Raw genomic sequence first — 27,557 nt, 5'->3', positions numbered from 1 at the left:
GAGCACTGGCCTAAAATTAAATGCTTGTTAAATGACTTTACATGGTGCCCCTGACTTTCCTAACCCATTTTAATATCTTTCATTATTTTATTGTGGTTAAAAAACACATCATATGAAAGTTAACATCCAAACCATTTCTAAGTGTACGGTACAGTAATGTTAACTACATGTACACTGTTGTGTGACAGAGCTCCAGAACTTTTTCATCTTGCAAAAACGATACCTATGAAACCACAACTCCGCTTTTCCCTCTCCCCCCAGCCCCTGGCAACTACCATTCGACTTTCTGTTTCTAAGTGTTTGACTACTTTTGATACCTCATATAGGTGGAATCTGTCTTACATTTCTTAAGCAATGTATAAAATTTCCTTAGGAAAATGTTTTCTTTATCTAAAAAGTGGATAGAGTCCTGAAGGAGAACTACTGGTCTTACTATGTCACTCACATAATTTTATTTAACAAATATTCACTTATGGTGTAATAAAAATGTCATGATCGAGTTGCCAGGCTTAATGGAATCTTTATTATCTCATACTATCTCACCAAGGAATTTGAAGTGGCTCATGGGTTTAACAGAGAATGTTGACTTCCACAGCTGTTTACTTGTACCCTGACTCTTTAATATTGGCCACCAAAACATCACACATGTGTTTTTGCCCACTCCGAGTTTCCAAACCATCACAACATGAGGCCTGAAGGTAGTAAATACAGTAGCCAGTCTTTAAAATGCGCTTAAAGAGATGAGTCATTGTAGCGCATCCTACAATGGCAAGAAAATTTCAAACTGGGTCGTCCACAGTTGCTCCTGCTTTAGAGGTCAAGAAGAACTGGTTTTCTAGAGTCACCTTTTTGGAGTCACTTTGCCTTTAGCCTGGGGATTATTTCCAACTGGCATAGCTGCAGACCCTAGAATGCCATTCCTTGTGTTCTGTGAATTCAAGCGAACGTGAATTTCATAACCCTTGACTCTGCTCAGCATCTCTCAGATGAAGGCAATGCTGCCAAGGACCACCAAATATAAAAGTTTGGGGGCTTCTCTCTCTCTCTCTCTCTCTCTCTCGCTCTCTCTCGCTCTCTCTCACTCTCTCTCTCTCTCTCTCTCTTTCTCTCTCTCTCTCTCTCTCTTTTTCTTTCTTCCTTGCCCCATATCCACATGACTTTTCAGAGAAAAGAGAATGCTTCTCCTGAACTGTAAGCAGCAGAAATTCCAGCGTCCAAGGGCTGCAAAGGCCCTATTCCTGCACCCATCAATTTTTTTCCTGCCCTCCCACCTCCTCCCTGCACACCAGCCAAAGGAAGCCTCCTGCTTCTTTTTTGGTAAAGAGCCTCAGAGAGGGACATTGGAACACCTACTCCAGCCAGAAAGACCACAGATGTCTGGGCTCCAAGGGCCTCTGAAATGAGACTGGCGTCTAGATTTTTCCAGAGAGGCAGTACCCTTCCCATTCTCCCTAAAAGGGTCTGTGGTCTTTCTGACAGGCTGACATCCTCTGTTGGCTCAGATGCTTTGTATTCACCCGGGTGCTGAAGCAAACAACCTTTGCCACCAGGGAAATCTAAAAGACTTAATATTCTATACTCTGGGGTAAAGTTCTCCAGGATTAATATTTCATTTTCTCCCTGCCACCAGACATTTTCGTCTTCCTAAGGACTAGGTCAGCAAGTGGCCCTCCCAGAGAAAACTCAGGGTCCTATGCTTTGCAACGTTAAAGCAGTGCTTGAGGAAGTGGGATTCTGTTTACGGTGATGGTCATCACTCCAGCCCCTAGGATGTTTGAGAAACAAAAATAAGCTTTGCACATTGCTTAGGTTCTGCAGAATCAGCAGGCCCCTGCTGGGACCAATCCTGAACTGCCTTTGGAAGAGATACTGACTCATTCTTTCCAACGTGCTGACTGGCTGTGAGGAATGGGCGTGGCTACTGCCTCTGTCCTGCGTCCCATAGGTGAAGGAAAGTTAAGGTGGGCCTCCAGCAAGAGTTTGTCCCGTGACAAAAAGGAATGTCTTGGGGACTTTTTTTTTTCTGCTTTGGAGGCCCAGGCTCAAGGCAAATTATAATGGGAAACCAATTAGAAGGAGAGCAATTTGAACAGAGTTAAAGTGCCAGGTCCTGGGAGGAGAGACCAGCCCTATTTGAAGTCTCCATGGTCTGCTGACAAACTCGGGGGTTTGTTTTAAGGGACGCGGGGGGGGGGCTAGGTTTTTTAAGGAAAGGGGGTACAGCCAGCACAGGTAGAGAGCGAAAGTGGTACTGCCCAAAACAGGCCATCAGAGAGGGGAAAAATGTTGGAGGGCACAATAGACGGCAGCCAGACAGCTGCAGCAGAGGTGTAATCTTGATTGATTAAGGGGGCTTTTGCTGAGCTTTGGAATGAAGTTACTCCATTACTGATCAAGCAAAGAGAGAGCCATTATGCCCCCGTTTATCATCCTTTCCCGCTTCCTTTTCGCTGGGCATAAAACTATGCTCACCAATCCCACCTAAAACCGAAGGCGAGGAGGCCGGCCTTTGTTGCAAACAGAGGCTCTACCTGCCCTCCTGTTCTGCTCTTAAGACGAGAGAGGACTCTTGGAAGCCGAGAAAGGTTGAAGGAGTGTTTCTGGAGGGAGGCGAGCGTCGCCAGCAGCACAGGCACTTGGCGGGCGCGGGCTCCGAGGGGAGGAGGTCCAGGATGGGTTTGCTGAAGGGCCTCCACCGAGCCAGGAAGCTGCTGCTCGTCATCTTCGTGCCGCTCCTGCTGCTGCCTCTGCCCATGCTTCACCCCAGCAGCGTGAGTACCAGCCGGTCCCCTCCTGGGGCCAGGGGGTCAGGTGGGAGGTCAGAGGGGAGGTCGGTGGAGGGAGTGGGGTGCTCGTGCAGCGCCTCAGCATTCTTCTGTTGGTGTAAAGAAATGGAAATGCTTTCCTGCAGGAGGCTAACATACTTTCTGCCTAAAAACTGCCATTTTCACCCCTTCACCCCATTCCCAGTCCCCCGGCCCCACGGCCCCTGGCCAGGACTGAGATAAGAGGAAGGGCCGATGGCTGGAGTGGCTGATCTGTGTGACACAGAGCAGTGGGCCAGCCTGCTTGGGGGCAGGGGCCAGGCGGACACCCGATAAAGAGAAGGGCGCTCTGGAGAGCCGGTATTTGCCAGGAGTCAACATGTGACCGTCCATATGGGAGAGCAACTGGACATGCAGGAAGACCTCCCAGATGGGGGAGGAAGGGGACTGTGGACCCCGGCCTGAGGTGCACTGCGGTGGGGTCCCCGGCCGGGCTCCTGTGCATCTAGCCAGAGTCTGTGGGTGACCACGGTGGGCTCTGATAACCAGGATTTGAAACTCTTAATCCCTCAAGTTCCTTCTGAACTTTAAGTTGAAAGTGCAGCTTGGCAGCCTGCCCTGGTCCCATGCATGTGGCCCTTTGATTATTTGTATCCTCTGTGTTTTCTTCTCTGTGCTCTTGACGGAGAGACAGCAAACGACTGGATAAAACAGAGTAAGAGCCCCCAACTCTAGACTGTGGCCCAATTTTTTGTCCAGGTTTGTGTGAGCAGAAGAGCCTAGGCTCTGCTTCTGAGACCGTCATTTGCCTTCCTTGCCTTCCTCCGGCTCCTTTTCTCCCTGCCCCCCCCCTTCCTCCCAGTGGCTTTACCCCTTCCCCTAGCTGGCACTACCCTTGAGACTTTAGGAAAAATAAGCTAAGAAAGGTTAATCTTGTTTGTGGGAGGGGAAGGGTGTCTTCCACTCAGCTCCCAGAGTAACTTCGTAACCAAGATTAAATGACACAGTTAAAGGGGATTAGAATGGTTTCTTGAAAACAAACTGGTTTAAATCTTTAGTAGAATAAACACTCAGAGCACCAGGGAGCTGCTGATGAAAGCCGGGCTGGGATTAGCAGACAGTGATTCGTGCTGAATGTTGTCCCGGCGTATACACTACGCCGGGACATTCTTTCCTGTTCATGTTTTTGTTTTGTTTCGTTTTACTCGGTGTCAGATGGGTTAAGGGAATGCCAACCAAGTGGCACCTGCTCTTCTCATTAGCGGCATCAGGCATCCCCCCTCCGTGTCCCCTGAGTCAGCCCCGTCTCTGGTGACCATGACTCCGGGGGGTAGTGCAGCCATTTAATTCTGGGAGCCTGTCTTGGAGCTTCTCAGTTACCAATGACTAGTGAGAAGTATCCCCATGAAGAAGAAAACAAAATAACAAATGATTGAAGTAGACAAAAAAAATCTATACCTGTGACAGAAGAGGGATGTTGTGGAAAAAAAAAAGAAAAGAGGAGAGACAAGGGAGGAAAGGTAAGCCTCTGCTCTGTTGGGGTCTATCAAAATTCTTGAATAGGTTTTTAAAGATGGACTCACTGAGAGCAAGAGACCTTGCCCTTCCTTGACCCAGCGCCTTCTGTCCAACTGAGTTTCACCTTAGGGCGGGGTTTCTCAACAGCCACACTAGTTACATTTGGGGGCGGGGAGAGAGTTCTCTGTCGTGAGGGGAGGGCCGCGCTGTGCTGTGCATTGTAGCGTGGTTAGCAGCGTCCCTGGTCTCTACCCATCAGGTGCCAGTAGCACACAGGCACCCCCTGCAATTGTGACAGCCAAAAATGCTTCCAGATATTACCAAATATTCCCTGGGGGGCACACTTGGCTCCAGTTGAGAACCAGTGCCTTAAGAAAAGAGAAATACGCTACCTCAGAGCTTCCCAGTCTGTGCTCATGGGTAGCCCTCGGGACAGCTAGATGGAGCCTGGGTGGCCAAAGCCCTCAGACCCGGATGCAGCCTGCTCACTCGCCCCAGTGTGCCCTGCAAAGGTGATTCCTCCGTGTGTCACAGTGTCAGTAAGACGCTGCTTCTCCTTCCTCTGCAATGACACAGAAGCACCTTGAGGTCACAGTAGGCACAAGCCACCCCGGGGACTGGCTCTCATCTATTCGCATCACACTTAGATTCTGATCTTTAATCCTTCAGATCCCTAAATAGCCTCGTTTGCTCTGGGCTGGAACTGAGAGAAGTGATCTGGGCAAGAGCTCCTGGCCTGCAGTTCTGATGCTTCTTCAAAGTGACAGGCTGCAGCTGCATTTTAGGAAGGATTAGTATGACCTCCCCTTTTCTCCTGCCCAGCTCTCTAAAGCCAGGGGCCCAGACTTGATTTCCCATACACAGAAGAGGAGGGTCAAGAGGGGGGCATCTGCAACGAAGCCCAGCTACAGCATCCCGGTGGGATAAAAGTTACACCCAACTCCCAAGTTAAATTTTCAAAAGCCCTTCCAGTCATTTATGACACCAAATGACGTGACCTCAAGCTCCTTCCAGTGGAGCCTGAATGGTATTTCATCGGGGTGGTCAGACTGTAGGGAAAGAAGCAGATGCAAACATCAGTTAGTAGCAGGGTCAGGGAGCATCTGCTGTGGGGAAATGCCACTTTTGAACTCGCTCCTTTATTTGTCAACAGGAGCAAAAAAGAACTGACAACACTATCCCTTAAAGGCACTGCCCGAGTACGCGCCAATCCCTACATTCCTGCTGACCAGCAGCAGCGATAAGAGGCTGCGGGTTTCCAGAATATTTTCTCCAGTAGATAAGAGAGACCTGTTAGCCAGCGAGGAGCCCAGTTCAGTTCACCAACCTTGATTGAGCTACCTGCCAGACCACGGCCAGATGCAGGGACACAGGAGCCTGTAAACAAACTTCACAGAGGATTCTGGGTTATCTGAATCTAAGCTTCCCTACTGAATTCTGAGACAGCTGAGAAGGGGCAAAAGGAAGTTTATGTAAATTCCACGGGTGTACTGAGTGCGCAGTAGATGGAAAGGCCATCTGAAGGTGGTCTCTTGGCCATTTTTCTAATGAAAGTCAGAAAGCTCTAAGGAAAGTTCAGATTAAAATGATGGTAGTTTATCCTGTTCTTAATACTGCTGGATGCAGGTGGCTTGGTGACTTCCTCCAGTAACTTATTCTAATTCCTAACAATAGTTACAATCCAAAAGTTTACCTTGGCTTACCCAAATTCTCCTCATTCAAACCAAAATGATGCATGGTAGAAAGAAATAGCTCTTGCTCTCTCTCTCTCCCTTTTCTCTCCTTCCTTCGCTCCTGGACCTGTAATGACCAAGCCAAGAAAGACTGAAGGTTCTTTGTAAGGAATAAGGGCTTCTCAGTGAGGGAAAGACATTCTATCTCCTTTGCTTCAACTAGAAACAACACTTGCCATTCTGTCTCTTTCCCAGGAAGGAGATGGGACTAAGTGAGCTCAAGTGGGCTGAAGGGCTTTGAACTCCTTTAGGTATTTTTATTTCTGCAGTAAAGGGAGCATTTCTCTAAACTGCATTCTTTTTCAAATGGAGCCCTTTTCCCCCCCAGTATTGGTTCTGTTGTCTTATCAGCACTTCCAAAAGCTTTAACTTCTCTCTGATCTTTTGGCCCCAGAGGAAATCTCAGTGGGAGCTACAGTCAACAACTGTTGCGCCCAGTTCCCATTTCTCAACCCCCAACCCCACAATCCATGCGTATCAGGAAGGAACAAGGTTCCATCCAGCCAGGCTGGGTTAATCACTCCTGACGCCCCTCACTGATCGTGGCGACCTTTTGTAACTTTTGTGTAAGAGTTTGAGGACACTTGTTCTGAACCCAAGGGAGAGATAAACAGAACAAGATTTGTCAGGTTCCTTGATCACCAGCCAGCCTCAGGGCAGGTCAGACCTGAGCGCAGTGGGTTTAGAACTAGGTATAAACGGAGGAGTCCACAGCCAGCTTGGATCTTCTATTCACTGGCCCTCCGGAGTCCATTGCTAAAACCCTTGGACAGTGACCTCTCCCAAGAGTAAGCCAGTGACCTTTCTCACCACCATTAATCAGCACCATTCGGGGCAACCAGGATTACTGGAGCTAAGGTTAAGGAGGACTGATTTTTTATAAGAATGTTGTACTTATTTATTCTGCGCACCCCACGGTTGTACAACCAGCAAAGGGAGTGGGCTGGGGAAAACCCTGGTAAATTTCCGGGCCTTCCCTTCCAGATAGACAGCACTCTTACTCTCTTTGTCAGAAGGAAGTTTCCATGTACATCAGGCAGTGGAGTGTCCCAGACACTGGTTAGGGCCCTGGTTCTCAACAAGGGATGATTCCCCCCCGCCGCCAAAGGACATTTGGCAGTGTCTAGAGACAGTTTTGGTTGTCACAGTTGGGGAGGTGCTACAGACATCTAGTGGGTAGAGGCCAGGGATGCTGCTAAACATTTGACAATGCGCAGGACAGCTCTCCCCACCAACCCAGCAGGGAGTGATCCAGCCCCAAACCGGCCAGTTTCAGAACTCACATGTGAATCAATTACACAAATTAATCCCCACCTTCAGCTACCCCAAGAACCTCTAGTATCTGATCAATCTGACACCAAAATATCCTGCCTAGACCAAGTTAAAACTGTGAACTCCACCTTTATGTACATGATCTGGACACTGCAGTTAATTTCAGTCCCTACCCTGCTCAGTTTCAGGAACCAACCGAGCTGTGATAGCATAACAGTCCCGGTGGCCACCCTGCTGCAAACCACGTGCAAGGCATCAGTCGCCCCAAGGAGCAGCCATAACTTCACCCACCAAAATACGATGACACGTATCCACCAAACTTCTCTGCCAAGTCCACCTTTGCACCTCCCAGAGCTGTGTTCCAGTGCCCACGTTTGAGTCCGTGTGCCTCCTGCCTCTGCCCTGGGTCTCTTTTGGATCCTTGGTGGCAGTGGCTGTCCCTGTGACTAACCACCCACTTTCCTCCCCTTCCAGGAGGCTGCGTGTGCTTACGTGTTGATCGTGACTGCTGTGTACTGGGTGTCCGAGGCGGTGCCTCTTGGAGCTGCAGCCCTGGTGCCTGCCTTCCTCTACCCGTTCTTTGGAGTCCTGCGATCCAGCGAGGTTAGACCATTAGCAGCCCCCTGCTCGGTCCCTGCTGGGCCAGTGAAAGAGGGCTCAAGGTGAAGGGAGACTCACAGAGCAGTTGAGGAGGAGGCTTCTTTCACCCTCTGGGACAACCCATTAGCACTAAGCCTTTGCACCTGCTGTCCTGGACCCTGAGCTCCTTTCCTTCAACCCATGACCTTCACCTCTGTCAAACTGCCTCTTTCAGGAAGCCTTTTGGTTAATTACATCCAATTGTTCCTTCAGCCTGAAACCCTTTGGGAACTGTATGATTGGCACATTCAGCCAGACTGCTGTGATTCTTTCTCTGTTCTTCTGATTGTCCATTAAACTCTAAGCACTCAAAGGCAGGAATCAGGCCTCCCAGGTCCTTGGAATCTCGTGATGAAGCTGAGCCCGTATGGAGTAGGTGCTCAATAAATGCTTTGCAGACAGAGAGACTTACCGCATTTCCCTGAGTCCTGACAATGTCTTCACTTTCTCTAAAAAACATTTCTGTGCCTTCTTCCCCAACTCAAGATTACTGCATATTCTTTCCCTGACTGCTGTCTACCTAGAATCTGTCCTCTGTTCACTCTCTCCCTCTCTCTGTGGCATTCTTAAAATTCTAACGGAAATTGTCAACAGGAAGCCCAGGGTGGTGCCAGTGCAAACAGTTAAGCCCACCACAAATAGGAGAGAAGAAAATCACAGCCAGAAACCTGGAGCAAGATGAAGGACGGTCTTCATTCATTAACACCTGGTTCCATTTGGATTATCTCCTTATAGCAGCAGCTGGTCTCCGCTTAGGGTTTCTGAAGGAGATTGAATGGTAGAGGTTAGTTAAGGACAGAGGCACAGAAGAAAGAGGAAAGGGAACTAATGTTTGAATTCCTACTAAGAATCAGGCACTACACCAGAAGTGCTGTATTAGTTAATACTCCCGAGATGTCTACAAGGTAGATATTAATATTTCCATTCTACGGATGAGGAAAGAGTTTCACAGTTAAGAAACTTACCCAAGGTCACAAAGTAGGAAATAGCAGAATTGGATTCAAACTCATACCTGTCAGATTTCAAAGTCTATGCACTTGCTTACTGTACCATAAGAAAAACACTCCATAATGTATTATGTAGCTTCATGGTGAGTTAATACTAAGAACTGTACATCTCTTCACCTGTGTGATGTGAGGAAGGAATAATGAACCTGGGTCCATGGGATGCCTTAACCATGGATAACAGAATTTTTTTTTAAAGTCCAGAGATAAAAATTAGGCCATTCCCTAATTGCTGTACTTGACTACAAGTTAACAAGTTGTCCTTCTACTACATGGACTCAAATGGCTGGTTTTTGTTTGCTTGTTTTGGTTTGGGGCAGTTTGGTTTGGAGGCTGTTGGTACATTAGTTCCTTTGTTGGCATTTAGTAATCATAATAGCCTCAGACTCTCCAAAAAGGATAGCATCCCCAAAACCCTCAGCAGTGCTTTGATTCCTGGAGATGGGTCCAACACCAGTATCCTGGGGACCCACATAAAAGCTAGCCTGGGACCTGAAGCACTAGGCAGTCACTCCAATTATCCCCCTGCCTCTGTGGAAAGAGAACAGGTAGTCTGGGTCTGTGTGCATGCCTAAAAGAACAAGCACCAATATTACTTTTCTTTTTTTTTTTTTTTTTGTGATATGCGGGCCTCTCACTGTTGTGGCCTTTCCTGTTGCGGAGCACAGGCTCCAGACGCGCAGGCTCAGCGGCCATGGCTCACGGGCCCAGCCGCTCCGCGGCATGTGGGATCTTCCCGGACCGGGGCACAAACCCTTGTCCCCTGCATCGGCAGGCGGACTCTCAACCACTGCGCCACCAGGGAAGCCCTCTTTTTTTTTTTAACATCTTTATTGGAGTATAATTGCTTTACAATAGTGTGTTAGTTTCTGCTTTATAACAAAGTGAATCAGTTATACATATGTTCCCATATCTCTTCCCTTCTTGCGTCTCCCTCCCTCCCACCCTCCTTATCCCACCCCTCTAGGTGGTCACAAAGCACCGAGCTGATCGCCCTGTGCTGTGCGGCTGCTTCCCACTAGCTAGCTATTTTACGTTTGGTAGTGTAATATTACTTTTCTTAAGAGAAACATAAATGAACTTGTCTTGCAGATTTCTCTTTAAAATTGTGAAAGCGAAAGCCAATGAGTCGGGAGGTGAAAGTAGAGAGCAGAGGAAGAAGTGAAGTTATAGAAAGAATTGACACTTAAGTAACATTTTTAAAGTGAGCTAACTATTCATTAAAAGACTAATATCTTTGTATTTCACTACAGGCAGCCCAAAAGCCAACAGTATGCCTTAGTCTTAAAGTAGATGATGTCTCTATTTCCTCAAGGGCCTCCTGCAGCGGAATCTTATAGACAGGTGGGCCAATCAGCCCCTCCACACACTAGGGATGTTGCTAGGCAACAGTTCATCCTAGGGCCTGCCCATCTGCACAGCCAGGAAGGCTCAACCTATAAGGAGTCTAGGGAGGCAGTTGTTTTCAAAGGCAACAGGACTTTGTAAGGAGAAAAAGAAGACTTTGCAGGGAGAGATTGGGTGTTGCTATTGCTGGGGCTGGAGGTGGAAAACACTGGAGAAGCCAGGGGCCAATTTTATCATTTGAGGTGAAAAACCCTACCCCATCCGTCTGATAAAGTGGCTTTGGCTGGTGATATTTAACAGCCGAGCCCCGGAGAGCAGTTCAGGCCAAATATAATCTGTTTAGCTGTAGCCTTTTAAACTCAGATTAAAGGACATGCCGATCAGGTAGAGGACATGGGTTATAGCCCTTTGTGAGCCAGCTGACTTTGCAGACAGAGAAAATACCTATTCCACAGCCACCGACTTCTCCCCTACACCAGCATGTGCTGTGGCTCCCCGGGAAAAGCTAGGCCGGGGGTCTGCAGGCGCCCCTACTGCAGACAAATCATCCACTCGTCACTCCCCAAACCCACCTTGTGCTTGCCCAGCCCCTTGCCGGGACTCAGGCCACTCTTCCACTTTGGAAAGTTCCCTCCAATTCCTTCAGCTTTTAAGATCCTACCCAATTACCCTGTTGGTTGAAGCCTTTCCAAAAACCTCAGCTAAAAGAGTTGTTCACTTCCCTTGGAGCCCCCGATACCTTTGTCCTTTAAACGGTACATGAGATACATCAGATATAAACTTGCTGTGGACACGTCCTCTCTCCATCCAGATTTCACGCCCTCTAGGGTTTACGATGTCTTATGCATACGGGCCATCCTTGCACTAGCCCTTAGTTCACGTTTCTTGATTGCAATGTTTCTTGATAGTGTGTCAGTAGTGTACTCTCCATATGAAGGAAGGCATGCGAATAGGATCAGTGGGACCCTGGATCTGTGGCTTTTGTCCCTCAGGTTATTCAGTCAACATTCAGAAAAATATTTTGAGTGCTGTACCTACCATGTGCAATACAAGATGGGATGTTACAGATACCTTGCAGGTGACAAAAATGAAAAAAATATATAATTTCTGGGACTTCCCTGGTGGTCCAGTGGTTAAGACTCTGCTCCGAATGCAGGGGGCACGGGTTCAATTCCTGGTCTGGGAACTAAGATCCCACATGCTGTGTGGTGCAGCCAAAAAAAGAATTTTTTTAAATATATCATTTCTGCGCTCTTGAATCTCACAGCTAATGCTCTGGGTTCCCCCAAGGGCTGGATGTATGCATGTAAATGGTTAAATTTTACAGTGATGAACTGTCAGTCTGCAGGTATTAAGAGTTCACTGTGTGCACAGCTGAGACTGTCTTCTATCAGCTGAACTCAGATGCTGAAAAGAGACAGAAAATGGTCAAAATGGCTCCTGACCTTGAGAAGTTTCTACTCTAGCAGAGAGAAAGTATAAACCACATGGAATAACACAGAAGACCCTATGCAGTAATGCCTCTTTCTCTGGCCTTGCAGACCCCAATTTACACAATTTCACATGAGGGAATGTTCTATATAAATGAAATTTACCCTGTCGAGTGCCCAAACTTTATATTGACCACTTTTTGACTGAGGTCTTTCCACAAAGCTTTATAATTTCCCTGGTCTTTTAAACAAATGTTGCTGAACATAAATTAACTTTTTCTTTGGAGCCTTCGATATTTCCAGGGATAACAATTTCTCAGTCAGAGAAATGTGGTCTGGATGACAGCACAGCTGAGTAACTTGAGTGCTGGCTGAATAGCTGAACCGAAAGAATCTGAGGAACATGTTGGCATTGTGCTGGAGAGAGAGCACAAATGGAAATAAGAAAGGCATGTCATCGGATTGCAGATGACTCAAAGCTAGATGGACTAGCTAATGTACAGTGACAGAATCAATGCTGCCAGGAAGAGACAGTGGACTGGAAGGGAAGTCTAGGCAAAATGAAGCTTAATAAGGATAAATGTTAGCAGTGTGTGTGAAAAAGATCTTTGGCTTTCAGCTGAGTATAGACGCAGTGGGAGTCAGCTCTCTGTCCAGGGTGGCTGCCAAAATGCCAAGCCTTTACCACGTGTCAGGCGCAGTGGGAGGTCCTTTACATGCACTGTATCTTTTAATCCTCTGTGAAGTGGCTATTATTTTTATCTTTGTTTTACAGAGGAGGAAACTGAAGTTCAGAGAGGTTAAGTAACTTACTCAAGGTGATACAGCTCGTAAGTAGTAGAGCCAGGACTTGAAGCCCGAATTGCCTGACCCCAGAACTTTCACCCTTAACTGCTAGCCAGTATGTACTGAAATTTGCTCAATTAATACACGTATGTGTTCAGAGCAGCAAATTTTGGATAAGGAGCTCATTCAGAGGTAGGTAGCCAAGATGTCTGAAATCTAGAAGCTAAGTCACATGAGGAATGAAGAAAAGCCTCAAGAGGGGCATGATTTCTGGCTTGTACAGCTCAACATACCAGGCTCAAAGGGTCAAACCAGAACCAGAGTCAAAGCACCATAAGGTAGATCCCCTCTCTGGGAGGGAAGACCCTGAAATGGGGGCCACACGTGGTCCTGGTGTTCCTGTCCCCAGAAGCACAAGCCAGATGACCACGTAAGGATACTAGAGGTAGACTCTGTGCCTCGGGAGAGGGGCTGGGCTCTAAGGGCCCCTTGACTTTAGGAATCTGTCAGCTTGTAAGCATCCAGCTTCTGCTCCCCTCTGCGGGTGTACAGAGCCCAGTCCTGTATTTCCGATTTGTTTTTAGGTCTGTTTTTTTGTTTTGCCTCCATTGAGACTCTCGTTACTGTCATCATAGAGGCCTTGAAAGTCCTCTAAGCCTTTCTGCTGTGTTGCCGTAGCTGGGGACAGTACCTGTGTCAATCAAGTGAGCTGAGATTCACTGTTTATAGGAGAATGGCATAGATGTGGGGACCAAGCGGCTCTCTGGGGAACTAAAGAGCATGGTTTGAACACTGGAATTTGTAAGGAGCCTCAGAGATGCCCAGGGTCAGGAACTACTTCCGGTAGAGATTACACCTGCTCTCTATCTACCCCCCAACACGTGCACCCACACGCGCACGCGCATACAGACACGCTCCTTCTGCTCTCTCAGTGGCCCTGCACTGCAGGCTTCTAGCAAGTCTAATTCAGATCCTAGCTCCTGCCAAGGCAAGAGAGGCAGCAAGGCAGCTCCAGCTGGAGAAACAAAACAGCCTCTACAGCCAAGTGATACTTGACTCTGATGTCATGAAATCTGCTTCCCTGTTTGCTCTTGATCTTTCTGACCCACTGGATTCCTGACCAGTGCCTAGACCCTGACTTGCTGTGTGTAAACCTGGGGGCATTTCGTATATCACCTTCCACTCTGCCTTTCTGGCCTCTACTCACTATGGAGGCTGACACCCCTACCTCCACGCCCCCAGCCACACATACAGGCCTGTGAGGATACAGGCTGAGCATCTGTGCCCAGCTACCCACCCTCACCTACAGCCATCCAGACACAGCCCAGAGCTGAGCGCACACCCAGGCCATACGTGGGTCCGATACCAGGAACCCACAGATCTTGCAGGCTTTTGAGGCCAAGCTGATGTTTCCATAGGAAGAGCTACAGGGGCAGATCATTCAGTCTTGAAGAAACTGGGGACACCTTATGAGTCAGCATTTCCAAGCTCTGCAGGAGCTGGGCTGACTTCGGGTCAGGTCAGCACCCATCTGGGTCTCTCTGCTTTAGACATCTCTAGGGTAGGGTTTACAAAGAATGTTTTTTAAGCAACAAAACCTTTCCTTTAAACTAAATCTTAGGAAAATCAATACATGAAGCAGATGGAAGGGGAAGTCCTCCTCTGATTAGGCATGGGGGCCCAGAGCCCTGGCTGCCCGGGCCCTTCCCTCCCAATGCTTCACGGCCACCCTGTTCCCACAGCTGCCGCTGAAGTTGCAGAGGCAGTGAGTGGTTTGAAAACCTCTGTCCTCAGGGAATACAGACAGGTGGTTAGGAGGGTGTCTGAGCCCCCAGAGACTTACCAGCAGAAACAGCATTCCTGCCCCCAGGGAAGGGCGGAGAGGCAGCCAAGCCGCCAGGGTGGTGGTTGGAATGGTGTAGTGAGGGGCTTCAGCTCTGCTGGGGGTTTAGCTCAGCCCGGAGGGGGGCCATTCCAGGCATCCCATCCTGGGGTCGCAGCAAAATTGTTCAGATGGACCAAAAGAGCCTCAAAATAGGTCCGTTTCCAGAGACCACCACTGGTCTCCTGACAGAATGCCACATTCCTGCCGCGTGAAGAGGCACGGCCACAGCAACTTGCAAGGAGAGCCTAGGTGTGTCCAGCCAGCAGCAGCGTGCTGACTGGCTGCATTACTGACGGGGCCCGTACAGCGCCACCAGTGCCTACGTCAGGACACGTTCAGATCCACGCGTTCTGCCAGTCTCTGGCTGCCACCACTATACGCAAGGACACTGCCCATGTGGAGAGGGTCAGGATCCAAGCTGGGAGTAGGGTCGAACTGAGTTTGAATCCAGTTTTCTCACTGATCAGTCTTGAGCAAGTTGTGCGTTGACTGAAATAAAAGTTGCAAGTTGAGTTTTATTGGGGGAACTTACTGAGGACTATGGCCTGGGAGACACCCTCTTAGGTAACTGAGGTACTGCTCCTAAGAGGTAAGGTAGGAGCCAGGAAATATATACATTTTTTTTTTCTGGAAAAACATGTAGTCAGACATCAAGAGACTACTGCTAATCACAACAGACATCTCAAGTTAATGATTTTAGTGCTTTTCTATCTATGGGAAGAAGTAAGAATCTGGGGTCATTGAAATGATCCCTTAGATATGCATCTTAACTATTTAGGGCCAGTACCCAAAGTACAGAATGCTTCCTGGTTTTCTCCATCCTGAATTCCCCTCAGGGTGCACGACTGCAGTGGCTAATGGCTTGATCCTTATAGAACTGGAATGGCGGGCAACATTCTTTTCTTTACATGTGTAACCTCTCTAAACTTCCATTTTACTCATCTGGAAAATGAGAATAATAGGCATACCCACCTCGTGGGGAGTTGTGAGGATGTTAGACCTACCTGAATGACAGAGTGCCCATCACGGCACCCAGCTTATCTGCACAAATGATTCATTGGTCCATCTGTCTTCCTCCCTGACGATGGCCCTGTTCTTAGTGAGAAAAGCACTGAACTGAGATCAGCATCCAGATTTCCATTCTCCTCAAACTTCTAGGATTAAAGCCACAACTCCCCTCACCTTCCCATTTAAAAAAAAAAAAAAAACTTTGTAAAAAAATTAAAACCTGACATATCCAGAGAGCAACAAATAATTCCGTGACCAAAGAGAGTGATGTTTTTAAAAGCTCATCACTAACAGATGTCACCTGCAATTTACTAACAATGAACTAGTTCGTTAAAAGATTACATTGGTCAACACTTCTGTCCTTGTGCCTCTCAATCCAGGCTGGGTTAGAAAACTCTTGAGATGTATTCACCCTTCACTTAAGAAAGTTTGGGGGAATCTTTGTCTTTTAGGTCCACCTTGCTCCTTCTTACTTCATTTCTTTCTCTTATTCCCCCACGTGGTCATGCTTGCATACCTGATTCCTAACCCTCAATCTCATCTTGAAGCATTTCATCTTTTCACTTCTTTAACAATAATAATGGACCATTACTGAGCACTTCCTACGTGCCAGGCCTGTCTTGCATCATCTTACTTAAGGCCCATACGGATTCAATGTGTTGTGTATTACTACTTAAAAGGTTGAAATGATGGGGGAACAGGGGTTCAGTATTTGGTCCAAGAACATACAACTCATCTGTGGGGAGCAAGCATTTGAACCCAGGTTGAGTTCTTACTTGCTATCCTCTGCTCCACCTTTTCAGAGCGGCCTCCTTGAGCCCATCTCTTCTTAAACACAGTCCAGAAACATCTCTGCTCTCCAAACTTGGGGTTTGGGCACACCAAGAAAAACCACAGAGCAGAAAAGTAGTAAAGGCGATAACACTGCCAACACAAATGTCACAAAATCCATGCAGTCTAGCCATGGGAGGAGCACTTGTTTTAGAATATAATTTCTCTTTGCAAATAGTTCTAACAATTTTCATTATCTAGTTTCCCAACTCACAGAATATTAGTCTTGGAAATTAGATAGTGGGGAAAGGAATGCTCACGGCAAGTGTGAGGACGCAACACATTTTAGAAAACGATTAAAATAATCCTCAAGAATCCTGGAACTCCCAGAGGGGTTGTAAATAACCAAGGTTTTATTGTAAAGAAAAAAAAAATCAGTGGGCTAGAAAACTAACCAACACCATTGGACAAGATTTTATTGATTGTGCCTGGCCCTCTCTGTATGCTAACGGCCTCAGACTAGGTCAACCTCTGTGTGGACCACATTGTAACAGGACAGCCACCAGGAACCCTGGCTGTCAACGTGGCGGGCCATGCTAGCAGGTTTGCATGTGTCATTTAATCTTCACAACAGCTTTACAGAAGATTGGGACTCGTATAATCCTCATATATTTTTTTAGATGAGAGAAATGAAGCCCAGAGAGGTTGAATAACTTGCCCAGCATACAGCCGAGTCACAAACTACACCCAGGCTACATCACCAAACACTTGGCATTGCTTACAAGGGGGCAGGAAGGACACATGAACAGACCTGAGCACACCAAACACCAAATAAGAAAACATCACAGGGCCAATATCCTACTAAACCTGGGCCTGGGGCTTTCACTGGACCGGGCCCAGGTATTTGGGGCCAGTGTCAGGACTGTGATTATGAATAAAGATGAGGAATGTGGGCTGGCCCGTGCTGTCTGGGGTACCCAGAATTTCCCCTGGAGTTGAATTAGATGAGTGGTTTCTACTTGGCCACCCTGAGTGGCATGTCGAATAGTAGCTTTAGATTCAGATGGACCTGGATTGATATCCCAACTCCACACCTCACACTGTGACCCTGGAAAAGTTCCTTAACGTCTCTGAGTCTGTTTCCTCACCTTAAGTGAGAAAGTGAATGCGAAATACATTTCTGGCATGTAAAAGGCACTCTACCACATGTTGGTTCCTTTCTCCTTGCCCTTGAGAGGAACCCTGAGACAGTAGCCCCACCTCTTGTGCAGGCTCTGATCCCCCTAAAAGGCCATCACCAACTGGGGTCTATTAGGGTATGTGCCAAAGAGGCAGAAAACTAGAATGTTGTCAGTCAGTCCCCTGGGAAAGTAACCCTGGTAACACGGAGTCTTTAAAAGCTTCACAGAGAGCCATGAGTCATGGGGCCAGTGGGGAACCATCACCCAGGAGGACAGTGGTGTCTCAGGTCTTCTGTGGGTTCCTCTCCTTGGTAGACAGATGGAATTAAAACACCAATTCCACCACAAAGCTGCCTCTCAGCTGCCTAGGAACATGAGTGGGCAGTGAGGAAGGTCCTAGGCCCCCAGTTCAGCCAGCCCTCCCATCCCAGCAGTGCTTCCACCTCCCACTAGGGGGCAGCACCTCCACCCACCGTCAGGGCCCGAGGCCTTCCTGTCCCTCCCAGTGCGGACTCTGCCCCAGAGTCACAAGCCCAGCACAGCTTCTCTGCCCTCCGGGAGCATTAGTGACAGTGTCCATGAGGACTGGGGTCGAGGACTAGACTAGATTAACCAGAAGCAGAGGCCTCTTACCCCAGGAAACGGTCTCAGAGAGGAGAGATGATCCTTCTGTTGCACAGAACTCATCAACCAGACACAAGGAAATCTCTGTGGGGAAAAAGTGAGAAGGGAGAAATGGAGCAGGTTACCTTTTTGGGGGCCTTCTCTTACCAAAGTGTTCCATGCAGAGTTTAAAACTCAAATAATACTGAAAAGGTCACAATGAAAAAAACAGCAGACTCCTTCCCCACCCCTCCCTCCACCAAATCCCACCTCCCCTGACCCAGAGTCAATAACTTAATTTTGTTAACTGCTTCTTCTGGTATTAAGCTCCACGGTCCTATATGATATTCTTATATTAATTCTTGAGTTATCACTTTTAGACATTACCAGTTGACTTCTGATTATAGCAGGTGAGGATTTTGTACTCTTACATCACCCAATTCTCCTCCCTCTACCTTCCCAGTACAGGCATATAATTCAATAATCAAAGTTTAACAGTATGATTATATAAATTCTGTCTACTTCCAACACTGCAGATTTTACTATATTTGTATTTCCTTCCCTGTTCAGTTTTTATTTTTCTTGCAGTTAAAAATGTTCTTGTTTTCTCACTTTAAGAGGATTTCTAAGTTAGGAGTTAAACTTTTCTATATCTTTTCCTCCCAATTTATATCATGGTTGCATTGTTGGGAACAACACTCTTGTATGTGACAAGTATTTATTGAGCATCGACTTTTCCGTATTATCCTATTAGGTGCTAAGAGATACAGAAACAAGAGAGATACACATAAAAAAATAAACAGTACAGGCATGAAGCAACAGTTCTAGCACTGCCCTATGTGCTCTGTGATGTGTAGAGTTAATAGTACCCACAAGGAATGTTCTGGAGTCAGAGGTTAGAGTCACAAGGAAGGTTTTCTGGACGCCACCAGGCCTGGACTGGGCTTTGAAGTCTCATCAAAGTGGAGATAAGGAGAGAATGTTCCAAGAGAGGGAATCAACGAAGAGTTGGTCCTGGAGCCCAAACATAGGAAACATGTTTGAGCAGGACTAGGTCTCAATTACCTCGTCATTAAAAAGCAAGAAGAAGCAGCTGGTAACTGATGCTATGGTTGTGTGAGAGAAAACGCCTAATCTTAGGAAATAAACACTGAAGTATTTAGGGATAAAGGACCAAAATGTATATGACTTACCCTCAAGCGGTTCAGGAAAAAAAAAAACAAAAACCCATACACACAGTGGATGGCTATTTCTTGCACTATTATCATTTTGGAACCCTTTGGAACTCTGGAATTATCTGGAGTTAAAGAGTTATTCAAATATAAAGTTTTTTTTAAAGGTTTAAGGCAGGTTATAAAGACACCTTCAAGAACTCTGTCCTAAGGAAATAATCACATTTATATAAGGTTAACGATTTAAGCTGAAAATTATTCTTTGCTCCATTTGCAGCAAAGAAAGAAAAAAAGAAATCAACTTAAATATTCAACAAAAGGAAAACGGCTAAGTAAATTCTATGGTACTTCATGCTATCATTAGCATGAGTTTTTTCAATAAATTTAAGTCTCATAAGAAAATGATCAGGGTACAATGTCAAATGAAAAAAAGAAGCAGGATATAAACCAGTACATACTGTATAAATCCAATTATGTATCTATATAGACATTAAAAAATTGAAGAAAATATACCACAGTGCTAACAGTAGTAGGATTAAGGGTAATTTTATCTTTAATTTTTCTATATTTTAAAGTTTTCCATAATGAACATGTATTAACTTTCCAATAAAAAAATGAACATAATTTTCTAAAAAGCTAAAGAAAATGAGATTAGTTGACAAACCCAGGGTTATTTTCATAATTTTTAAGAATTAAGGTAAAATTGTAAATCTGTTTATTCTTTGAAATCGTATTCATATCACAATTAGAATGGAGAATATCTACCCTACAGAGTTGCTGGCAGGAGTAAATGAAATCTTTGTAAAGTGCTTAGCGCAGTGCCTGCCCAAGGTAGTATGTATGGATGTACGTGTACATAAAATTTTTTAAATTTAAAATTATATATATATGTAATATACAACAACTGGCTATTTTAATAACTCTCATCTCCCTGCTTTTTGCTTGCTAGCCTCTGGTTGAGCTTGAGTTTAGTCGGGCGGGGGCCAGGCCCCGGGTCGGGTAGGGGTGACCCGAGCTGGCCTCTGCAGGTGGCGGCCGAGTACTTCAAGAACACCACGCTGCTGCTGGTGGGTGTCATCTGCGTGGCGGCGGCTGTGGAGAAGTGGAACCTGCACAAGCGCATCGCTCTGCGCATGGTCCTGATGGCCGGAGCCAAGCCGGGCATGTAAGTCACACTTAGCGCATCCCCTCAGCTCCCAGTGGGCCCCCTGGATGGTCAGAGGGACGTCCACTTGAGGCTTTCTACCAGTGGGGGTGGGAGGACACCAGGGCCTCAAGGCTCCCATCTCCCCCTCCAGTGAGAGGGCCTGTGACCATGGAATGGAGACTTGAGTGGGTGACTTTAGTGTCCTCTAATAACCTGAGTAACCTAGACTGCTGGGGCAGCAGGTTACAAGATCTAAGGGGCTCATCTGGTAAAACAAGAGGGACCAACATAAATTGTTTCCCAACCTTTTTCCCTTGTATCAGGGAATAGGCTGGATGAGGAAGTGGTGTCTTCTCCTCTGTCATTTAAGGAGGCATGGAGGTTTCCTCCCATCCACCCTGAGTTCTTGTCGCCATTGGTTTAGACCAGAGGCCTGTCAAATGTGGCATCTGACCCGGCATCTGCAGGGCACTCAGGCCCTCAGCTGCTTCCTCTTTTCTCTCTGCTGTCAAGAAGGCCGCTCAGGAATGTGTAGGAAGGTCAGGATTGACGGTTTTGCGTGAACTCATTCCCGCTCCGTTGGATAACCCTGCCCTTATCTTCCCTTTGGAATATCATCCTCACCTCCTAGTTTACAACTTTCTTGCAACACTTTTTATGTAAGCTGCCCTGACTCTCCTGGGAGTCCAACAGAGCATAAATAAATAATATGGTGTTAGTTTTCATCCCTAGTCATTAGATGAAGACATGTTATACTTAAAAAGATGTTCCTGTCTCCCACTTAACCACAGCCTAACTCAGGGCATAATCACTCAGTAATAACCTGAGGTGTTGTACTCCACACTCAGGCCTCCTAGACACACAACGGCATTTCCCCACATCATGTCGAGGCTCTGCGGCTCTTTAAAGCCCCTGGGTACTATCGTCAAGAATTTTTATCCCATTGCGTTTCTACTTGTCTCTATTTACCGCACCCTCCAGCAAGTTTCCACCCACCACGGGGCCCTCTGTTTGCCGGTGCATGTCCAGGGCAGACAAACTCATGTCTCCATCAGCCTAAACAGAGACACCATCAGGGCTCTGGCACCTACCCGGTCATGATCCACAGGACAGCTGTGCTGGCCCCAAACTGTGAAAAGTCAATGATCCCACCTAAGGTGATCAACACGGGTAGTCTTTATGCTGGCTTCTCTTATGGAAATAAGAACTATATCTGTACAAACACACAGTGCATGTTTTCAAAGTCAAGGAGAACTTGAGAGTTATCTTTGTGTTTTCCTCCAAGTGTCAACTCATAGACACAGCCTTGAAAAAGTGCACACAGTGCAATGGGACACTGCTGAGCCGTTGGGGGCTGTGCTTTCAACGGTCAGTAGTGGGACAAGTAGTGGGCGGAACCGTAAGCTCCGTCCATTAGTCTCTATATGGTCGCTAATAACTGCAGTGACTTGGCTGCAAAGCAAGGAATGGGATGGTACTCGTAGGACTGCTGGCTGCAAGGGCCAAGAAAAGAATTCCTTTATACACAAAAAACACACATCATCACCAAGCTAATGTCCACGGACGAGAGCAATCAGGAAGTCCATGCCCTGTGACCCTACCACCAAAGCTATTCTCTGCTTAAGCAAGGGCTTTTCTTTTTCTTTTTCTTTTTTTTTTTTTTTGGCTAAGGCCACTAGCCCACAAAGTGTGATGCATTCATTCAACACATCTTTATTTAATGTTTACTCTGTACCAAGCCCTGGGAGTACAAAGCTGAATGGATGACATAAAACCCCCATTTTCTGGATAAATGCCAGCACCAGCAGGCTTGTAGGAGGCCCCGAGGGAGCCCTGCGAGGTCGCAAGTTGCACCCGGGAAGGTGGGCATGCTGTGATGCTCCCCCTGCGCCTCCCTGCCTTCCAGGCTGCTGCTCTGCTTCATGTGCTGCACCACGCTGCTGTCCATGTGGCTCTCCAACACGTCCACCACCGCCATGGTCATGCCCATCGTGGAGGCCGTGCTGCAGGAGCTGGTCAGGGCCGAGGAGGAGCAGCTCGCGGCCGGCAGCTCCAGTGCCGAAGAGGCCGAGCCCATCAGTACAGTTTGCTAGAGTTCATCTCCCCTTTGCTCCTCCGCCCGAGTGACACTGCCCAGCTCTGCGCCTGCCCCCACTGACCCTCACCTGCATCCCGCCTCTCGTCTCGCCTCTTCCCCTTCCTGGCCCCTTACCCCGTACCAGCCCTGTAACCTGAAGCTTCCCTGTGTCCCCCATTCCCAGCTCTTCCTTCCTGCCCTACTTAAAGCAGCCACCGCTGCTCCTTTCCCCCAAATGCTCAAGGATTACGACAAGACCCCAGGCCTGTCTGTGTCGCTGAGTCCCACTATGCCTTCCGAGCGGAGGGAAGGGGAGTCGTCAGGCACCAGGCCCAGCAGGAGCCCTGATGCCTTTGTTTCCTTATCCAGCCCCAGCCCAGAGCCCCTGCCCTTCAGGGTCAGGTCCAGACTCCACATCTCACTTCCTGCTTTCCTTTGCTACCGTAGATGTCGATGTAACCAACAGCCAACCTTCCCTGGAACTCATCTTTGTCAATGAAGAGTGAGTATGACCTCCCTCCTCCCAGACAGGGCCTCTTTCAGCTGCATGGGCCAAGCTCACATCTTGCCACACCACCACCTCCCCCCATCCCGCTCTCCTCTCCATACCAGGGAGCCACTTGCCAAGATCCTGAGGGCACCTCCCTTAACCACCGGGTATCGCAGGGCTGAGGGAAGAGCGGAAAAGACTACACTGAATCTGAGGGAGTATGTGGACTATCTGTACATCTACCAAGTACATTTCAGCTAAATTGATGTCCCTCTTGGGAGAATAATATATTTAATCTATTAATGAAAAAAGGCTCACAGTTTAGATGTCACTGGAGATTCTTAGAGAATCACAAAGTATTGTTTAGATATTAGATGTAGTCTTACTAGATTCGGTCTTATTAGATATGGCAAAGAAAAACTAGGTGGCAGGTAGGGGATTCGAGGACAGTTGGTGAGACAGCCATGTGCTGATGAAAAAAGCAGCTTTTAGAAAAGGAGAAATATCGCCTCAAACACCCTTGTGGGGTAGATCCATTAACAGCTGATTTCTTTTGGAGATCTAATATCAAAATGTGGTCTTCAAGGAATACTGGGATGAATAGGACATTTGGAAAGTTGGATTTGTACTAGAGCTCAGTTTTGCGATTTGCTCTTTTCATTGAAAAATGGAGAACTCACACTGAGTGAGACCAGCACGATGTGAAGGGACAGAGGCAGAAGGGTGCCACCAGCTTATCTTCCTCCCGTCACTGGCTCCAATCATAATATACTGGACTTTCCTCCCCAGCCCCGACCGTATCTCAGGCAAATCCTATAGCTCTTCTGGTTCCTTTCAGATATTAGAATGATCTCGTTTTTAGATACTCGGCAGTCTAGTCCAGACTCATAGCAAAATTTCAATCCCTCATCGGAAGCTTCTCCCCGCCTCCTCTCACGCTCTCACCCAACCCCCCTTCAGCCCAGGCCTGCAGGATAAGAGGTAGAAGTGAGCAGGTGAGACCAACTGACTTTTCTCTTACTCTTCCCCCACACTCCTTCCTCTCCCCTCACCAACTCTCTGCGTCTGAATTCTCCAGGGTCAGGGCAGAGGCTGTAGTGAGCAGGAAAGATAAAGGGGCAAAGAGGGTCTTGGCTGGAGGTATTCCAGAGTGCGGTCAGTGCCCTGAGATTCAGGCCCCGACTCTTTTACACGTCGGGCACTTACCTTCAGGGTCTTCGGAGTGTCCCCTTGAGGCCACCTCTGCAGAGCCTGGGCCTCATGGCACGAGGTGCTCTTGGGTGACCGCTTGGGCTCCCTCAGTTCTGTGCTCTGGTGGCTTGCTCCCCAGCCTCTTTATTCTGGGGACGCCTCTGGCCTCTCGGGCAGGGCCTTTTCAAGGTGGCAGTAGCCCAGCCACCTTCCCTGTGCCGCCCCCAATGAAGACCACTGGTCACTGAGAGCACAGCCTGCTCCCAGTGCAGTGGGCCTTTTCTCCTCGCTCTGGCCTCTTGGGCAGCACACACTGGCCTCTTGCCTTTGTTCTTTTCTGGATGAAAATACATGTCCCCAAACTCCAAAGCCAATGCTCAAGTTGTCCCGGACTTCCTCAGCAGCATGCAGGGGGGATCCAGGGCTGCCACAGTGTGAGGATGGTGGTCTTCTTTCACGCCAGCACCTCCCATGCTGTCTGAGGGGTTCCATGCCAGCCTCCTCACCCGATTTGGGAAGGAAGGCGGGGAAACATCACAATACTCCTCCCAGCCTAACGACTCTCTCCGGTGAATGCTTCCTGAGCCCCGTCAACGCCTTATCCTTCCCTGATAGAGCCTGGAGGTGGGTGACGACCCCAGGACCCCACTTCCTGCACGTGTGTCCAGCCCCTCTCACTGGCCTTCCCCGTGGCTGAGCTCATAGCACCCACTGTCCTCAGAACTAGGACAGACCAGAAACATGCATTTAGTGCTCAGTGTAAGTCCGTAATGCTGGTAGTTAAATCCCCACCTTCCTCTCTCCTCAAGGCAAAGACTGGGGACCAGTAAGAGTGGGAGGGACTCAGCACACGCGTTGCCTGCCACCCTCTGAGGTGCAGCTGCTGATGAGAAATTCACCCCCATCTTCTTGCTCTCACATGCTTTTTACCATGTGTGGCCCTGGCCCTCCCTGCTCCTGTCGCCTTAGATAAGCATTTCATGTTTCTCCTTCTAGAAAGTGAGCCAGTGAGAACACGGTCAGGGGCCCAGTCTCTCCAGGCAGAGACAGAGACAGGCTCCTCTCTGGCACCACCACTTAGCACCCAGTGCTCTCGGGAAGTTAGTAACCTCTCTCTGCCCAGTTTCCTACTCTGTAAATGCAGGTGGTGATACCCGCCCCTTAGATCTGTCGTGAGGATTAAAGTCCATATTTGAGTGATCAGCACCTAACAAGCACTCCATGTTAGCTAGTATTAGGAGTCTCGGTTTCCCTCCAAAGGAAACGCCCTGCCCCTGTTCCCACAAATCCTTACCACATCTCTGAAAGGTGAGATTCGTCTTCTTCTAGGTGTAGCCTAGAACACCTGAGTCTAGAAGGGTCACTAATACCAAACACCATGGGGGAGAATTCCCATCTCATCAAGTCTGGGCCACTGTTGTTTTTCCCACTTCCTTTGCTTTCTTCCAGCACGTCGAATGCAGACTTCAGTTCTCTGATGCAGAACAAGGTATGGCCCTGGGTTTCTTCTGTGCTTGGAGATACCTGAAAGACCCTCAAGATAACTCAGGGCCAGAGAAGCCTGGCAGCTTGTCGAGGGCCCAGCGGCCTTCTCTGATGTGAGGGCACAGAGGTGCTCCCCTGAGCCTGGATGCGTGAGGCTCTGGGCAGTTCTGAGCCCCAGCCCTGAGTCCTGGGCTTAGCGTCACAAAGGACAGGTTAACCTTTCCTCGCGTAAACCCAATAGTCAGCCATCCAGATATTCAAGAGCCACGTATTCAGCCTCAGGATCCCTTTCAGGAGGGATTCGTTTACAAAAATCTTATTATAAAAAGGGGACACGTTTATAGGGGAAAGCCAGGTTTGCCTGCACACTCTACGTGGCCTCACCCCCTTGCCCAGGGCTGGTTTTACATCTCTTCTTACCTCAGTCCCAATGGATGGGCCTTGATCCGTCCAAACTGTGGACTTGGTTGTGTGCGATTTTTTTTTCATGTTCTTTGTGTTAAAGAAAAATGAAGGGTTCTTCGTTAGCTATTGAAGTTCTAGAAAGCCAAGCTCTCCCATAAGGACGGAGCCATGTTTTTCCAAGTTTCAAAAGCCTCTTCAAATGGGGAACCTGCGAGAAGGAGGCAGGCACAGTAGGGGTGGCTCTCTACCACCTGCTCGCCCTGCTTCTGGTCTCCGAGTCCCACAGGGAGGAGGCGTGGGTGCCCCCAGGGTGATCAGGTGGCTTCTCCAGGCCCCACAGTCTCCTCGTGGTAGTGTGACGGTCTGTGTCCCGACAGAACCTGAATGGCGTGCCCGCCATCACCAGCTCCGCCAGAGCAGCAAACCACCAGGACAAGCAGCAGCGCGCGTCTCAGGTAATGGAATTGCACCTCCTCATCCTGTTTCCTACATGAAGTGCCTTGAGCTTCCCAAGGGGCCCTGCTCGTGAAGCTGTGAGGGTGTCAGGCTAGCGGGCTGTCGCCAGGCACACTTCATCCATCTGTGTGTCTGGCCTGCGTGTGCCACGGAGATAAGACATCCCACTCGCTGTTGACTTTGGCAAGTCATTCCACTGTCTGAGCCCCAGTTTCTTCAGCTATAAAAACTGAAACTTGGTCTAGATCAGAGGTGTTCAAACTACTCCTCAAAGGTGCTTCAGGGGCACTGCACATATTTTATTCGAGTATCCTGAGATTTTAAGGCAACTGCTTTTCTGTTCCCTGATTTTCCTGGTACTTTATCACTGAAACAAAATGCAGAAGTACAATGGACGTCGAAGGTGGTGTAAAATTGCAACCATCACTTATAGCCCTTGATTTCAAATTTTTGTGTGCATCAAAATCATCTCAATTATGTAGCATCGTATCATCATAAATAAATGCCATTGTTTATGAAATACCAAGCACTGGGCTGAGCGTTTGCTCTCTAGTCTTGGCTCAGAGAGGTAGCAACTTTGAACTCCATTTTGACAGAGACGCAGAGAGATGAAATCATGTACCCAAGGCCTCAGAGCGAGTGAGAGGAGAACCTCGATTCAAATCCAAGTCTCCCTGACCCTATGTGTATACTTTCAGTTAAAAAATAGATGTTTGCCCATTAAATGCTACATTTGTTTTCTCTATTGGAGGTCCACGTAAATTTTCATTAGGAGAAAGGACTGTGGAAAACCACTGGACCAGAGAATCTCTGAGGTCTCCCCCAGCTCTTATAATCAATGAATCTTTCAGGAAAATGTGGCGGGATCCAGCCTTTTCCGGGCCCTCCTAGGCAGATGGGGCAGTGGTTACGGGCTTTGAGAAATGTGGCAGGGTGGCCTCTTCTCCTTGGTTTTCCTATGACCTGGCCTGCTGACATTTGTACCAGGCTACTCCTAGTTTCACAATTTGGGGCCAGGCCTGGCAGGACAGAGGGGCACTTGCTTCTTTAGTCCACAGTTGAGACCAGAGGTCAACAACTGCTGACCCTGAAAGGCCGTCACATGGACCACACAGGGCCTGAGAGGACCGTGGCCAAGCTGAGGTTTATATGCTGACCCTGAAAGGCCGTCACATGGACCACGCAGGGCCTG

The 27,557-nt window shown here is 48.0% G+C and overlaps 1 protein-coding gene across 2 annotated transcripts in view; it reads left to right on the top strand.

The window, feature by feature from the left end:
* Nucleotides 1–2,672: 2,672 nt before the first annotated feature.
* Nucleotides 2,673–27,557, top strand: part of SLC13A4 (solute carrier family 13 member 4) — a gene marked incomplete at its 5' end in the record, with an annotated part of 39,134 nt that continues 14,249 nt past the window's right edge. Inside the window, 7 exons of one of the 2 annotated variants that reach the window (XM_082846805.1) lie at nt 2,673–2,771; nt 7,763–7,891; nt 20,143–20,279; nt 22,168–22,340; nt 22,786–22,840; nt 25,469–25,508; nt 26,287–26,364. In XM_082846805.1, the coding sequence (XP_082702931.1) occupies nt 2,673–2,771; nt 7,763–7,891; nt 20,143–20,279; nt 22,168–22,340; nt 22,786–22,840; nt 25,469–25,508; nt 26,287–26,364 (711 nt within the window). Of the gene's footprint in view, nt 2,772–7,762; nt 7,892–20,142; nt 20,280–22,167; nt 22,341–22,785; nt 22,841–25,354; nt 25,509–26,286; nt 26,365–27,557 lie in introns of both variants that reach the window. The other variant, XM_082846804.1, reaches the window with a different exon arrangement.

The sequence above is a fragment of the Leucopleurus acutus genome, assembly GCF_964270905.1.
Source record: "Leucopleurus acutus genome assembly, chromosome: 9".
Lineage (NCBI taxonomy): Eukaryota > Metazoa > Chordata > Mammalia > Artiodactyla > Delphinidae > Leucopleurus > Leucopleurus acutus.
This window is presented reverse-complemented; position numbering and strand designations above follow the sequence as displayed.